The sequence below is a fragment of the Hemicordylus capensis genome, chromosome 1, assembly GCF_027244095.1.
Source record: "Hemicordylus capensis ecotype Gifberg chromosome 1, rHemCap1.1.pri, whole genome shotgun sequence".
NCBI lineage: Eukaryota > Metazoa > Chordata > Lepidosauria > Squamata > Cordylidae > Hemicordylus > Hemicordylus capensis.
The window spans coordinates 258,143,704-258,157,785 of record NC_069657.1 but is presented as its reverse complement, the minus strand read 5'-3'; the positions used below and the strand labels follow the sequence as shown (position 1 = coordinate 258,157,785).

At 43.4% G+C, this 14,082-nt stretch overlaps 1 protein-coding gene across 12 annotated transcripts in view; it reads right to left on the bottom strand.

Moving 5' to 3' along the window:
• The window catches only part of SEL1L2 (SEL1L2 adaptor subunit of ERAD E3 ligase), a 106,571-nt gene that overhangs the window by 16,467 nt on the left and 76,022 nt on the right, over positions 1-14,082 (bottom strand). For 11 of the 12 annotated variants that reach the window (XM_053284576.1, XM_053284582.1, XM_053284577.1 and 8 more), the window contains 4 exons: positions 13,490-13,567; positions 8,352-8,414; positions 3,927-4,014; positions 3,665-3,813 (listed from right to left, as the gene is read on the bottom strand). In XM_053284576.1, coding sequence (XP_053140551.1) covers positions 3,665-3,813; positions 3,927-4,014; positions 8,352-8,414; positions 13,490-13,567 — 378 coding nt within the window. The remainder of the gene's footprint in view (positions 1-3,664; positions 3,814-3,926; positions 4,015-8,351; positions 8,415-13,489; positions 13,568-14,082) is intronic. The other variant, XM_053284579.1, reaches the window with a different exon arrangement.

Below are 14,082 nucleotides of genomic sequence, written 5' to 3'. Positions count from 1 at the left end.
GTGAGGGGGGAGCAAAAGGCCGAGTGGCGAGCAGGGGGGAGGCACGGGCGAACGGGGGGGAGCAACTGCCGAGTGGTGAACAAGGGGGAGAAATGGGCAAATGATGAGTGGGGGGGGGAAGCAACTGCCGAGCCTTCCTTTGTTTTTCAGACCTGATGAGTGGTGATAAATAATAAAATCTAATTACAGATCCAGTCAATCCAGTGTGGAAAGACAAAGTGTTATGAAGGCTTTTCAGAGCTCCTGTGCCATTTCCCAAATGCACATTTCCCAAATGCAGATTCAGTCAATTGTATTGCTTTCTATTGATCCCAGCTGTGGGACTACAGAGTAATTGAATAGTGTCTCTGAATCATCCAGTGCCAATTTCTGTGGGGCTTTAACTACTAATTTCCTCTGGTTTTTCTTTTTTCAATAGTGAAATCACACTTTTTATAGCATTATTTTGCTGTTAAAAATAAATGAAAAAATAAAAGCAACCTGTAATTGAAGCCTGCCCTACGCCGTGCAGGAACAGGAAATGACATGAGAGCAATTCAGAAAGGTGATTCAAGGAGCAATTACTCACTAGTAACAGAGCCAGGATCAACAGAAAGCAATAAAATGGGCTCAACCTGCAAGCAATATACATTTATTTCAAGTTGCCTGGACCTTGCCGAGTGGAACATACTTAGGGTAAATACAGAAAGATATTGGTGGTGAGGAAGGGCATTGCTTGTTAATAAAGCACTGCATTAAATGCTGTGTGGAACCTTAATTTTAATTTCTATTCCAGAAAATGTCTTAACATGCTAAGGGGTTCTAGTGTGAGAGTGACCCTCTGAATTAACAGTAGTCCTGTTCATATGTTGTACTTGTGTCCAGATTTCTGTACACTTGTACATGTTTTTGAATGAATGACTATATTTATGTTCATTTAAAAATGAAGCTGCTGAGTACAGGTCCCTCAAATGCATGGTAAAGACAGGAAGTGCACTGCTGTACCTGTGTTCAAGGTTAACATGTGAATAGCTGTGCCTGCACACAGATCTGTACCTGCGTACACAATATATTCATTGTAGAAGTGTTGAGCGTAGGTTGTGAACAGGACTAGTGCTAATTGCATACTAAGGCATCACTTAACTAATTTTACACAATGTTTTAAAACATAGTGACCCCAATGTATGTGCTAAAATATTCATTCAACGCTGGGAAGAGAAGAAAGGCCCCTCCCTGGGCAAATAAAATTCAACTTCCAAGGTTGGAGAAGTGTTTAACTGCTCTTCAAATTCCCCTGTCATAAGTAAAGATAATTATCTGACCTGAATGTTCCCCCTCAAAAGAGTCAGACTAGTGGGGCTATCATGCTCCCTGAAAGATAGGAGATGTTCTTCTTAAGTAATTAATCAATCAGATTGTGGGTTTTCCAAAATGACAATGGTGTAGTGGTTAGAGTGTTGGAGTAGGACTGGGGAGACTTGAGTTCAAATCCCCATTCAGTCATGAAATTCACTGGGTGACTCTGGGCCAGTCACATCTCTCTCAGCCTAACCTATTTCACAGGGTTGTTGTGAGGATAAACATTCCCATGTACACCACTCTAGGCTCCTTGGAAGAGTGGGATATAAGTGTAAATAAATAAAATAAGATGATGAAGTTGGACTCCATCTTGAGTTGAGAGAAGGGGCCAATTCTGTAGACACATTTTGTACTATAAGAGTCTTGTAGCCCTACCTGATAGGGACATAGGAAACTGCCATATACCGAGTCAGACCATTGATGCATCTAGCTCAGTATTGTCTTCACAGACTGGCAGCAGCTTCTTCAAGGCTGCAGGCAGGAATCTCTCTCAGCCCTATCATGGAGAAGCCAGGAAGGGAACTTGAAACCTTCTGCTCTTCCCAGAGTGGCTCCATCCCCTGAGGGGAATATCTTACAGTGCTCACACTTCTAGTCTCCCATTCATATGCAACTAGGGTGGACCCTGCTTAGCTATGGGGACAAGTCATGCTTGCTACCACAAGACCAGCTCTCCTCTCCTCATCAAAACAGTTGATGTTCAGTTGGAACCTCTTGCAGGTAGTCAGGAAAAGGCAAATAGGCTTGCAAAACTGGACCCAAATTCTCAAAGCTCAATAATGAAGTCTGTCTATAATGCATGGGAAATAATTTTGCAAATCCAGGGCTACCAATAAAATCTTAATTACATTTTTAAAATGTATGAATAATGGTAGGATACAAAGAGGATTAATACTGAGTGCTTAGTAAAATATATAAAAGCACTTATATATATTGTTAGTGTTTTATAGACTGTTCTAGATGCTTTAGGAAGGATCCTTCAACCATAACAGCACAATGCAAACTTCTGTTTTTCAAAAACAAGTATCAGCAGAATCACATTAGGTCCCATTGATTTCAACAGCAAAGGAAAGTATGTACCCTGTGAAATCAATGGGACTTAAAAGCTCTTAACTTTAATTGAATCATGTCCTATGTTTTAAGACTTGCAAAGCACTTAACATTAAAGGCAAAAAAATACTATAGTAAAGTGTGTGTGTGTGTGTGTGTGTGTGGTGGTGTGGTGTCTCTACACAATAAACCATCAGCTAAATCAAATTACAGAACTCACTACCAGAGAGAGAGAGAGAGAGAGGAGTTATCTTCTAAAATTGTACTATTTTTTAAGTCTATGAAGAAACCTAACTTTACAAAAGATAGTATGTCAAAGACGAAAACTATAAAATGGATACAAGGATTACAGCAAATTGTTGAAAAACAGACATTTGCATCCGTGTATCCTTTGTATATCCATGCTGGTTAGCATCCAAAGGACTGTGTATGGAATATAGACAACTGCATCCTCAACAGGGGTTTTCCAGCCCACCTTGTGTCCCTCAAAAAGCTGCACCTTCAGGTTGGAGGACCTTGCAGTGTGGGACTCAATGTGATGCAAAGGGCTGAAGTTGGAAAGAAAGATCAGCAATCCCTATGCCATCAGGGAGCTTTCCAGATTAGCCGCTCAACAGCGGCAAAAAGTTTCCATTCAGGCAAATCACATTCAAAATATAAATAGCAAAGTGCCCAGGAGGGGGATCAGTCTTGTGAAAAATAACAACATGAAAAAACAGCAATTTCTTTATGCTGGATATACAACGTTATAGCACTATATCACAGCGATTACATTTGAAACAAGGCATTGGAAATATGAACAGCACCCTGCTGTCAGCATAGGGACTGCGGTGTCACAACACAGGAAATGTGGAAGCACACTTCAGAGATATGCCGTGACCCTGTTGCAGGGTCTAATCCGGAAAGTGCCTAGCGGAAACACACTGCTGCTTGGGTCCCAAACACTAATCTAAACTTGGAGCCCCTCTACTACTTTAGAGGTGCCTTAAATTTCATCTAGAGTGATTTGGTAGTGTGCATGTAGATACAGGATTGCTCCAAGATATGACCACATCTGAGACAGGCACAAAATGCCAGTTCCCCAGTGGCACATAGCGCCTTGCTGCAGCAGATGCTACTACCCCCTTACTCAGCAGCACACCAGAGTGTAAAGAGTCATTACTGCCACTCCTCATCTCCCTCCCTGGTTTTAAAAAGCAAGAGGGAAATGGACAATAAAGGATAAATGAGAAAATATAATCATTAAGCATAGACTTTCAAAAAAGTTGATACTTACTTCAACCGCATTTTGGCATGATCGTAACACTCCAGTTCCCGTGGCATACATTTGAGCCAAATAATAAACAGCAAAGGGTTGTCCATTTTGAGATGCCAAGTAAAAATATCGGAACGCAAGTTTATAATTTCTCTTTACTCCTGAGCCAGCTGCAAGGTCAAGTTTAATTCAGTCTCTGAATTTTCATCAAACTCAATAATGGAAACTTCTGTTTTGTTCTTGTATTTTAAAGAATAAATAAATAAGCATGACCAGGACTTACAATGATACATGACTCCTAAATGAAATTGAGCATCGGCAAAGCCTTTCTCAGCTGCTTTTTGAAAGTATTTAAAAGCTTCCGTGTAATTCTGAAAGGTAAATTATATTTTATTATTGAAAGCAGAGATGTCATGAAGTCAATGTCTGTTTTTGTGGAACACTGATATTTATCTATCTCATAAGCAACTGCAGTTGCATTGTTAGCAGAATGGTTGTGATGAATTAAAGAATAATAAGAAAATGAATTGCAAAGTGTGGGTGGGGTTCTTTGGGATGGGGGTGGGAAATACGAAATATTGCTGAATTATCATGGTACCCTTCACACTAGTCTATGTTAGAGTCAGAGCAACCTGAAATCTACGTTTCTCTTCCCACCACACCCCCACTGTGTCTATGATCCGGCTCCCAGAGATGGGAATGTAATCAGTATCATCGATTTGGCATTTCTGGTGCCTTACATATAACAAAAAGATTGGAATGGGTCAGGAGGACCACATCAGCATAGCAATAGCCTGAAGGTATGGTCAGCTGAACAAAAAGGCAGAAAACTGATATAGATTGATAAGCATATAAGTTCTGACTCAGCTTCCAGGCTTGGACAAGTTTTCAGAGACCGAGACTCAACATCAATCAGACACCTTCCTTCTGAAAGAATTAAAAACAACACACTCTTGAGTAATATGTGAGAAACACAGTCCAGTAGAAGAACCCAAAGAAGGATGCCACATGCCTATCTTTTGTCCTTTGTAACACCTGAATAGAGGAAAGGAGCCTTGGCAGTCTCAAGCCAATCAAGCCTTTGCCTTTGAGCCATTAAGGGTGTTTTCTAGCATGGATATGTACCTAACCCTTCCTCAAGGACAGTGTTTCTCAACCACCGGTCCCTGGACCGCTGCCGGTCCCCGAAGGGTTGAGTGCCGGTCCCTGACTGGGAGTCAACCCCCCCCCAACTGAAATCAAGGCACTCACTTCCTCAATTTTGCACATGGCACGGAAGAGGAAGAGTATCACGGAGGCATGGGACCCTTCTTGTGCCTTGCCTCCACGTGCTGCTGAGATCTTCCTACAGCTATCTTATTCCCTATCTTTACAGCTTCAAACTGTATGCGATGCGGGGGCATGGAGGAAAAAGTATGGCAGTGGGCGCCACTTGAAGGGCTGCTGGTTCTTGCATGCTCATTGTTTGCAGCCAAAGGTTGGTTGATTGAAACCCAGCTGCCTGTTGTGGTCGAGGCGCCTTGAGAGGGAACGCTGTTTCCCTCTTGCATCAGTGGGGCTTGCTTGTATGTTGTTTTCATTGGCCCCATGTAGCTTTTGAATTTTTCTAATGGCCCAACATCCCCTCTCCATTGAGTAATCACAAGCACCTCCACTCCAGACATACTGGAGACAAATTTGTTCACCCAGGTTTTAGATTCAGGGGTTCTCAACCTTGGGTACCCAGACGTTGGTGGACTTCTACTCCCATAATCCCCAGCCATAATAGCCAAATGCCATTGTTGTTGGGGGTTATGGGAGTTTAACTGAGGGACCCAAGGTTAAGAACCCCTAATATTCAATGTTTGCAAAAGATTCCAAATTTTATTATTTTAATGCTTATATTATTTTCATTCTAAACTGCCCAGAGATGCAAGTTTTGGGCAGTATAGAAGTCTGATAGATAGACAGACAGACAGACAGACAGACTTGAAACCCCTTTACTAACTCCTGGTCGGGAAACTGCGCATGAAGAATGTAGCGGTCCTTGAAACGCTGCACGAAGAATTTAGCGGTCCTTGACTCCAAAAAGTTTGAGAAACACTGCTCAAGGACACGCAACCTCTATAAGAAAGGCCCCTTTTTCCTTTCAAAGTATGCATGATTCCTGTGTATTTACCAACCACATGATGTTGGGTGCACACCTCTGTGCACTTGGGAGTTTAGCAGGCTCCGGCTAACTGTCCACTGCACCCAAAGCCTCACTGACTCAGCCCCTTCTCTGCAGCTTTCACTGCTGATGCTCTCCTGAAGTCAGCCAGTGTGAGTTTACATATGCATTCCTGAGCTGCTCAGAAACTTCAGTCAGCTTCAAAACTCAAAGGAACAGCTTATCCACCTCCTTCAGCCCAGAGAAGGATGACAGCAACATTGCAATCAATGCCCACCAGCTGAGCAAAAACTAAGGACAGTCATATTGATTATGTCTATTTTCTTCACTTTGTCTATCGCCCCGTCTCTCTTCCCCATCCCTCTGTGCCAGTATCCTCTCTAGCTTGCAATGATTAGAAACTAGATGCTCTGCTTAAGGTCCAGCATCTTGTAATTAGCTGCTTCTGACTGGCTCCCTGAGAGGTTGCCAATTACCACTTGAATCTTGTGTGCTTCTGCTCTTTAATAAATGTAGCCCTTCATTTTCAAAGAAACTTGTCAACTCTGTTACTCTCCTTTTGAATACTTTGATTCTGACTCTAACTTTACCCACAACACCTTTCCAGATACCTTATAAAACAACATAACTGTATGCATGTTTGCACCCAGTTTGCGCTAATTTTATTTCTTATTTATTTTATTTATTTATTGTTGAATTTATATACCACCTTTCATTAAAAACAATCTCAAGGCGGTTTACAAAAGTTAAAAAACATACAATAAAATAACAATAAAAATATTAAGCTAAAAATATAAAAACAAACCAAATTTAAAATCTATAAAATACAAGCATAAAAACTATACATGGGTAAAAACACATAGAAGCAACAATAAAAACAATCATATCATGTAAAAGCCTGGATAAAAAGCCAAGATTTAACAAGCTTTCTAAAAACTGTGATGGAGTCTGAGGAGTGAATGGACACTGGGAGAGCATTCCAAGGTCTGGGGGCAGCAACAGAGAAGGTCCTGTCCCGAGTGCATGACAGCCAAGCCTCCCTCATTGTCAGCACCTGGAGCAGAGCCCCCTCAGATGACCTCGTCAAGCAGGCAGCAACCCTTGGGAACAGGCGGTCCCTCAGGTACCCAGGGACCAAACCGTTAAGGGCTTTAAAGGTCAAAACCATCACCTTGAATTGGACCTAGCAACGAACCGGCAGCCAGTGCAACTCTTTCAGAATGGGTGTGATGTGCTCCCATTGGGCAGCTCCGGATAAAACCCTAGCTGCCGTGTTTTGCACTAGCTGCAGTTTCCGGATATTCTTCAAGGGCAGCCCTATGTAGAGCGTGTTACAGTAATCCAGCCGTGACATGACTAAGGCATGGGTAACTGTGGCCAGATCTGCCTTCTCGAGAAAGGGATGCAGCTGGCGCACTAACCGAAGCCATGCAAAGGCACCACTGGCCACCGCCTCCACCTGAGCTTCCAAAAGCAGAGCTGGGTCCAGTAGTACCCCCAAGCTGCGTACTTGCTCCTTCAAGGGGAGTGCAATCCCATCCAGAACCGGTAAAATCTCCTCATCCCAGTTGGCTCTCCTACTGACCAACAGTACCTCCATCTTGTCTGGATTCAATTTCAGTTTATTAGCCCACATCCAACCCATCACGGCCTCCAGCCCCCAATTCAGGACATCTACCGCCTCCCTAGGATCAGGTGACAAGGAGAGATAGAGCTGAGTGTCATCTGCATATTGCTGACAACTCAGTCCAAGTCCCCGGATGACCTCTCCCAGCGGTTTCATGTAGATGTTAAACAGCATGCGGGTCCAAACCCTGCGGGACCCCACAGGCCAATGGCCATGGAGCCGAGCAGTAGTCTCCCAGCACCACCTTCTGGACCCTCCACTCAAGAAAGGACCGGAACCACTTCAACGCAGTACCTCCAACTCCCATACTCAAGAGGCGGCCCAGAAGGATACCATGGTCGATGGTATCGAACGCCTCCAAGAGGTCCATCAGAACCAACAGGAACGCACTCCCCCTGTCTAGTTCCCAGCATAGGTCATCCACTATAGCGACCAAGGCAGTCTCAGTCCCATACCTGGGGTGGAAGCCAGATTGAAAAGGGTCCGGATAATCCGTATCATCCAAGACCCTCTGCAGCTGGGACGCCACCACACGCTCTATCAATTTGCCCAAAAAGGGCAGGTTAGAGACCGGTCTATAGTTGTCCAGGTTGGAGGGATCAAGGGAGTGCTTTTTTAATAATGGTCTTACCACCGCCTCCTTGATGCACAGTGGCATCCTGCCCTCCGTTAATGAAGCATTAATAGTCACCTCCAACCAACCACCTGTACCCTCTCTGGCAGCTTTTATTAGCCATGAAGGACAAGGGTCAAGAGCACACAATGTCACCCGCACACTGCCCAGGATCTTGTCCACATCCTCCCTCACATATGCCAAAAGCATAGTCATAGAGCATGAGAACAACCATGCATCTGAGCAAATGTGGTAGCAACTAAGTTTTAAATACTTTTTGTTAACTACGGTGAAAAAGTTCCACAAAATGGAGACTTACCAATGAGACGCCTCTACCACTAAGATAAAGAAGACCCAGACCCCACAGTCCAAAAGCATTGCCCTAAATAACATATTAATTGAAAATATTTCATTTATTAGTTGAATAATATTTCATTTTATTTTTCAACAAAACCTGAACAAGAATCAGCGTCAATATATGCCTTAGTGCCATTGATATGTATTTATCATCAATCTTCCTTTCTGACCAGAGGAAAAGATCACCTTCAGAATTTCCAGCCTAGAACTTGACATGTTCAACATGTTCATATAACTAAGTTCATATTGTTCATATAACTCTGGGGTAGGGATGTGCACAAAGCGTTTTGGCAGGGCAGGGAATGGGACCTTTAAGCATGAGAGCCAGCGTGGTGTAGTGTTTAGAGTGCTGGGCTAGGACCAGGGAGACCCGAGTTCAAAATCCCCATTCAGCCATGAAATTAGCTAGGTGACTCTGGGCCAGTCATTTCTCTCTCAGCCTAACCTGCTTCACAGGGTTGTTGTGAAAAAGAAACTCAAGTATGTAGTACACCGCTCTGGGCTCCTTGGAGGAAGAGCGGGATATAAATGTAAAATCATCATCATCATCATCATCATCATCAATGTTGTTGCTGTTATTATTGATATTGTCGCAGAATATAGGCTGTTCCCAGTAAAGTTACTTTTTGTAATTGGCTGATGGTGATAATAAGATCCAGACATCCCAGGTCCTTGGGGAGGACTCGATGTCTGTATAAAACAAACCAAACAAACCAGTCAATAACACCTGTATGACTGTGTAAACAACAACAACAACGATGATGATGATGATGATGATAAAATCAGGTCCTTATCTGCTCCTCCGCTGCCCCACTGCATTTCCTGTTGTGCCACTGCACCTCTCAGAAGTCCATGTGTGGCTTCTGTGCTGCAGCCAGCAGCCTGCATGCAGCAGTGGGACACACATGGCCACCATGTAGGTGGTGGTCATGTGGGTCCCACTGCCACATGCAGGTGCTGGGTGCAGTGCAGCAGCGACGCATGGACTTCTGAGAGGTACAGTGCCACAGCAGGAAATGTGGTAGTGCTGTGGAGGAGCAGATAAGGACCTGCTTTTCTCGTGATTAAAGACTATGCTCCCTGCCCTGCTGAAACGATTCGGTGGGCCACACCAAATCGTTTCGTGCACATCCCTTCTCTGGGGTGGGCAAAAGGTAGCTTCAGAATAGGCAAAAGGAAGTATTTATTTTCACAATGCATTACTAAATTATGGAATTTCCTGCCCTAATAGGGCTTTTGAAAAGGAGTAGACAAATCAGTGAAGAATATGTTCTTGCTTTTCCTTGTAAAAATAACTTTTTAGATTGGTTGCAGAAAAGTTTGAAGACTTGACAGCAACAAATGTTACAGAACTTAAAACAAGGAGGCAAATAAAAGCCTCTGAGTTTTTCTTTTTTAAGTTTGAGAAAAGTATCAAGATTTTTCAAGGGCTCAATTTTTTTATCATTGAAACTATTTCCAGCTACAAATCTGCACCCAAATAATATACTAAGTAAAACAATAGGTGAAATTCAGCCCTCTCTTTTTTTTGCCTACACTCTATCCTTAGCATTCTCAGGTCATAGCACTACAGTAACAGCAGCAATTACAATTAACAGCGTTCCCATTCTCCCTCTAGAACTATGAAAGTGACAGAAGCCTTGTCCAAAATTAATTACTTGACTCTCTGGCCCACAACTCCAGCCCTCCTTCCTCATCTTTCCACTTCTTTCTTTTCCCTACATCCAAAGCAAGGTTTTCTCTCAGTCTGTCCTACTTGGCTCCTTCTTTTTTCATGCTTCCCTGCCACACCATCTTTCAGATGCTTTCTTCAGGCCCTTGCTTTTCTGCCCACTATCTACTTTGTCCTGTTTCCTTAAGCCATTTTCTTTCTTTTACCAGACTCTCCAGCACTCCCATTCTCTTCTTTCTGTCCTTATAAACCTTCCCTTAACTCACTGTTCTACCTCTTATGCTCTTTTCCTCATTCAACTTTCTCTTTCACCTAACTTTTCTTCAGGTTCCTGTATTTAAATTCTTTGCCTGTTCTGCACCCTTCTTTCAGCCACCTTGTTTTTAGATGCCCTGTCCTTCATTTCTCCATCTTCTGCAACCTCTTCCCAGTTCCCTGCAAAATCTATCTCTGTTCTTAGGACGTAAGTGAGGTATTAATCTCAGACAAATGGACAACTTTCGCTCCCTCATAGAAGCTGAGCTGAAGACATTCTGATAGGTTTGCTCTCTGAACAACTGAATTGTTCATGAACAAACAATTCAAACAATTCATGAACGAACATGATCTATTTGCATATTTCTCTAAAGTGTATCCATCACTAATCCCATGTGTGGCAGCTCTCGCGAGAGTTCGCGAGCGCTGCCGGCAGTGGGAGAGGAAAGCGGCGGGGCAGGAAACAAAACGGCAGCAGGCAGATGGGGAAATTAGAGGTGCAGATGCTCAGTGCCCGGCCCAGCTAGTTTCATACTACTACAGCAGTTCAAAACACCCAATATATGCACCATACCTCAGGATTAATTTATTATTAATAGTGTAAGATAAGTACATCCTGGCCAACTCTAATTTGATGTCTGCAAGATTAATGACATTTATATTAACATTTTGTTTGTTATATTGCTCATGTATAAATGTGGCCCCTTCAGTTCTTCTTCTTTTATTTCTATTTTTGATAAAGCCTGTACTGCTGAACAAGTCAGCCACCTCTTGTGTAGCAGTAATGCATATGGTGCTTTAAAATATTAAATTGAAAAAGCAGATGCTAAATGCCATGAGTCTAAAAATAAAAGAAAAATAACAGGAGGAGAGGAATGAAGGCACAATTTACTTTGACACATGACATCCCCAATACATCCAAAACTTGATTCTCAAGTAAAATTTTGATGTGATGAAGACATGGAGCAACATTTTCCTTTAACTTTTATGGTATCACTTTCTTTCAAATGTGCCCTTATATGGTAAGATAGGGTGTTAACCACATAGGGTATACTGAATTGTACTCATGGCAGTGAAGCCACTGACACTGATTGGCTGCCCTGGTTTAAAATTAGTTCCTCAGGAACTAATGCTATTAGAATATTTGCAGTTTACCTTTTGTGTGAGAAGGGAAGTTGCATGTTTCACTAGGATTCAAAGTCAAGCCAGATTTATTAGTCAACTGACCATAATACAAACAGAATGATAAAAAGAGAGCCAGTGTGGGGTAGTGGTCAGACTGTTGGATGACCAGAGAAATCTGGGTTCAAATTCTCATTCAGCAACAAAGCTTACTGGATGACACCTGTCCATCTGACCTGTTTCACAGGGTTGTTATGAGGGGGGTAGATGAGAACCCCCCCTTATAACAACCTGTGGAATGCGTGCCCTATAGACATTCATGGTTTAACATCTTTATCAGCCTTTAAAAGAGCCCTTAAGACCGTTTTTAACCTGACTTTTAATAATCTTTGAATGTTTTAAATTGTTTTACATCATTTTAAAACAGTTTTTATTGCATTTATTGCTGTGAGCCTTGGAGTCAGGCTGTATATAAAACAAACAAACAAACAATCAAACCCTTATATGCTCTAATAAATAAAACTTCGCACAGGGTGGGACAGAAGTAAGGCAAGTTAGGGAACAGAAATGCAATTCTGTTCAAATATTTTAAAATATTAACATTTGAGTAATGTTTTCATCAAAGAAGGAAGGAGAAGTATTTGGTCAACCAATTAAATAGTTTTCAACCATCTGTGCTAAAAAAAAAAGGAGTATTACAGGTGACCTTCATTATCCTCACTCCCGGCACCCACGGTTTCACATATCTGTGGTATGGCAATGGAGACCTGACCTCGTTATTTGCAGATACAAAAATAGTTAAAAGTTGCCTATCTGCAGTTCCTGGGTTATTTCCAGCCACCATTTTGCTGGAATAATCTATATATTTAATTCTCTTAGCCAGCATGCATGTCCTGGAATGGTAGCGGAACTCTCGCGACACATTGCCCGGCATTGGGCGAGAGTTGCAGGCAAGAGAAAATGGTAGCAGCGGCGGGCCGCAAAACGGCCTGAGGAGGCAGCCTCAGCTGGCTACTGGGAGGCAGAGGCGGCAGGTGGAGGAGGCAGGTGGCCTCAGCTGGCTACTGGGAGGCAGAGGCGGCAGGCAGGGGCCTCCTCCCAGGTGAGGAGGAGGAGGTGCGGTCACCAGGAGCAGGAGGCAGCGGCAGGACAGCCAGGCCCAGGCGAGGGGAGAGGAGGCACCAGCGTGAGGGCAAGGGGGCGGGGAAGCAAGTGGGGCAGCCTGGGGCAGGAGAGAACAGGTGGTGGGGCACAGCCCCGGCATCCGTTGAAGGCTGGGGTGGGAGGGAAACGGGCGGTGGGACTTCCCAGTTTGCCACCCAGGAGGAGGAATGGGAGCGGTGGGGCCTTTTTCAGGCCTTCACCACCCAGTAAGGAGGACCTGGCTGAGGTAGCAGTGAGGTCCGGCCAGAAGTGCGGTAGGTGTGTGGAGCAGGGAGAAGAGGAACGGAAGGGGAGGAAGGGCAAGAGAGAGTAGAGCAGGGGGAGGAGTGGGAGGGGAGGGGGAAAGAGCAGAGGGGGGCGAAAGAGAGAGTGGGGCTGGAGGGAGGGAGGCAAGAGAGAGTGGGGCTGGAGGGTGGAGGAGGCGGCAAGAGAGAGTGGGGCAGGGAAGAGGGAGGGCAAGAGAGAGTGGGGCAGGAGAGGGGAACAGCCGGCCCCAAAGAGCACGCAGATGCTCTGTGAGAGTCAGTTAGTTCATTTTGTTGTTCTTAGTTTAACACACACACCCCAATTTTTCACAGAAAATCAGCTATATTTGAGGGTGGGGGGCACTGCTAGACAGATGGAGAGCATGGCATGGTGCTTTGTTTCACTTATTTCTGCTTTTTAATTGCTTTTTTGCCCCCCCCTTTCTTGTTGCCTCCGGTAACCTAACCCCTCAGTTCCCATTGAAAGGTCTTGCTATCCATGGTGTAGCCAAGAACAAAACCCCCTTGGATAATGAGGGCCACCTGCATTTAATCAAACTATCAAGCTGTGTTACACAATCATCAACTTCTGTGTATGATATAAGAAAGAAATTGTTAAAGGATAGAATATGATCACAGTACCTTTTCTGCTGCCATTTTGAAATATATGAAGGCAGTAACATTACTCTGAGTCACTGCAGAATTTCCTCCTAAATACATCTAGACAGAATTAAAAGGGAATATTTCTTTAAGGTGAAGGTGATTATGAATATGCATTGAAATACACCCATAATCCATTTCCAATGCACATTTACAAGGCAAATAGTTGAACAAATCCTGCATTTGTTTCCAAACAGATGGCCACAAGGAAATAAAGAGTTTGTAAGTAGCATGATTCCTGTGCATGCTTACTCAGAAGAAGTAAGTCCCCCTGTGTTCAGTGTGGCTTACTACCTGGTAAGTGTGCATAGGACCCAAGCCCAAAATCATCAACTATTATTTAATATTTCCTATATTTATACATTTTTATTGCAGCAATATCAGGATGTGAGCATAGCTTCACACTCACATCAGCCTGAAGAATTAAAAAATATTAAAAGTCTAGGTATATCAAGTGATTCAGGATGACTTGTGTCTTAAGAGTTATCATTTCAGTCCAGCCAAGGAAGCCTGGATTTTTCCATACTCTTCTTTTTAGGTATTTGAAACGATAGACTGTTTGATGGTTAAGAAAA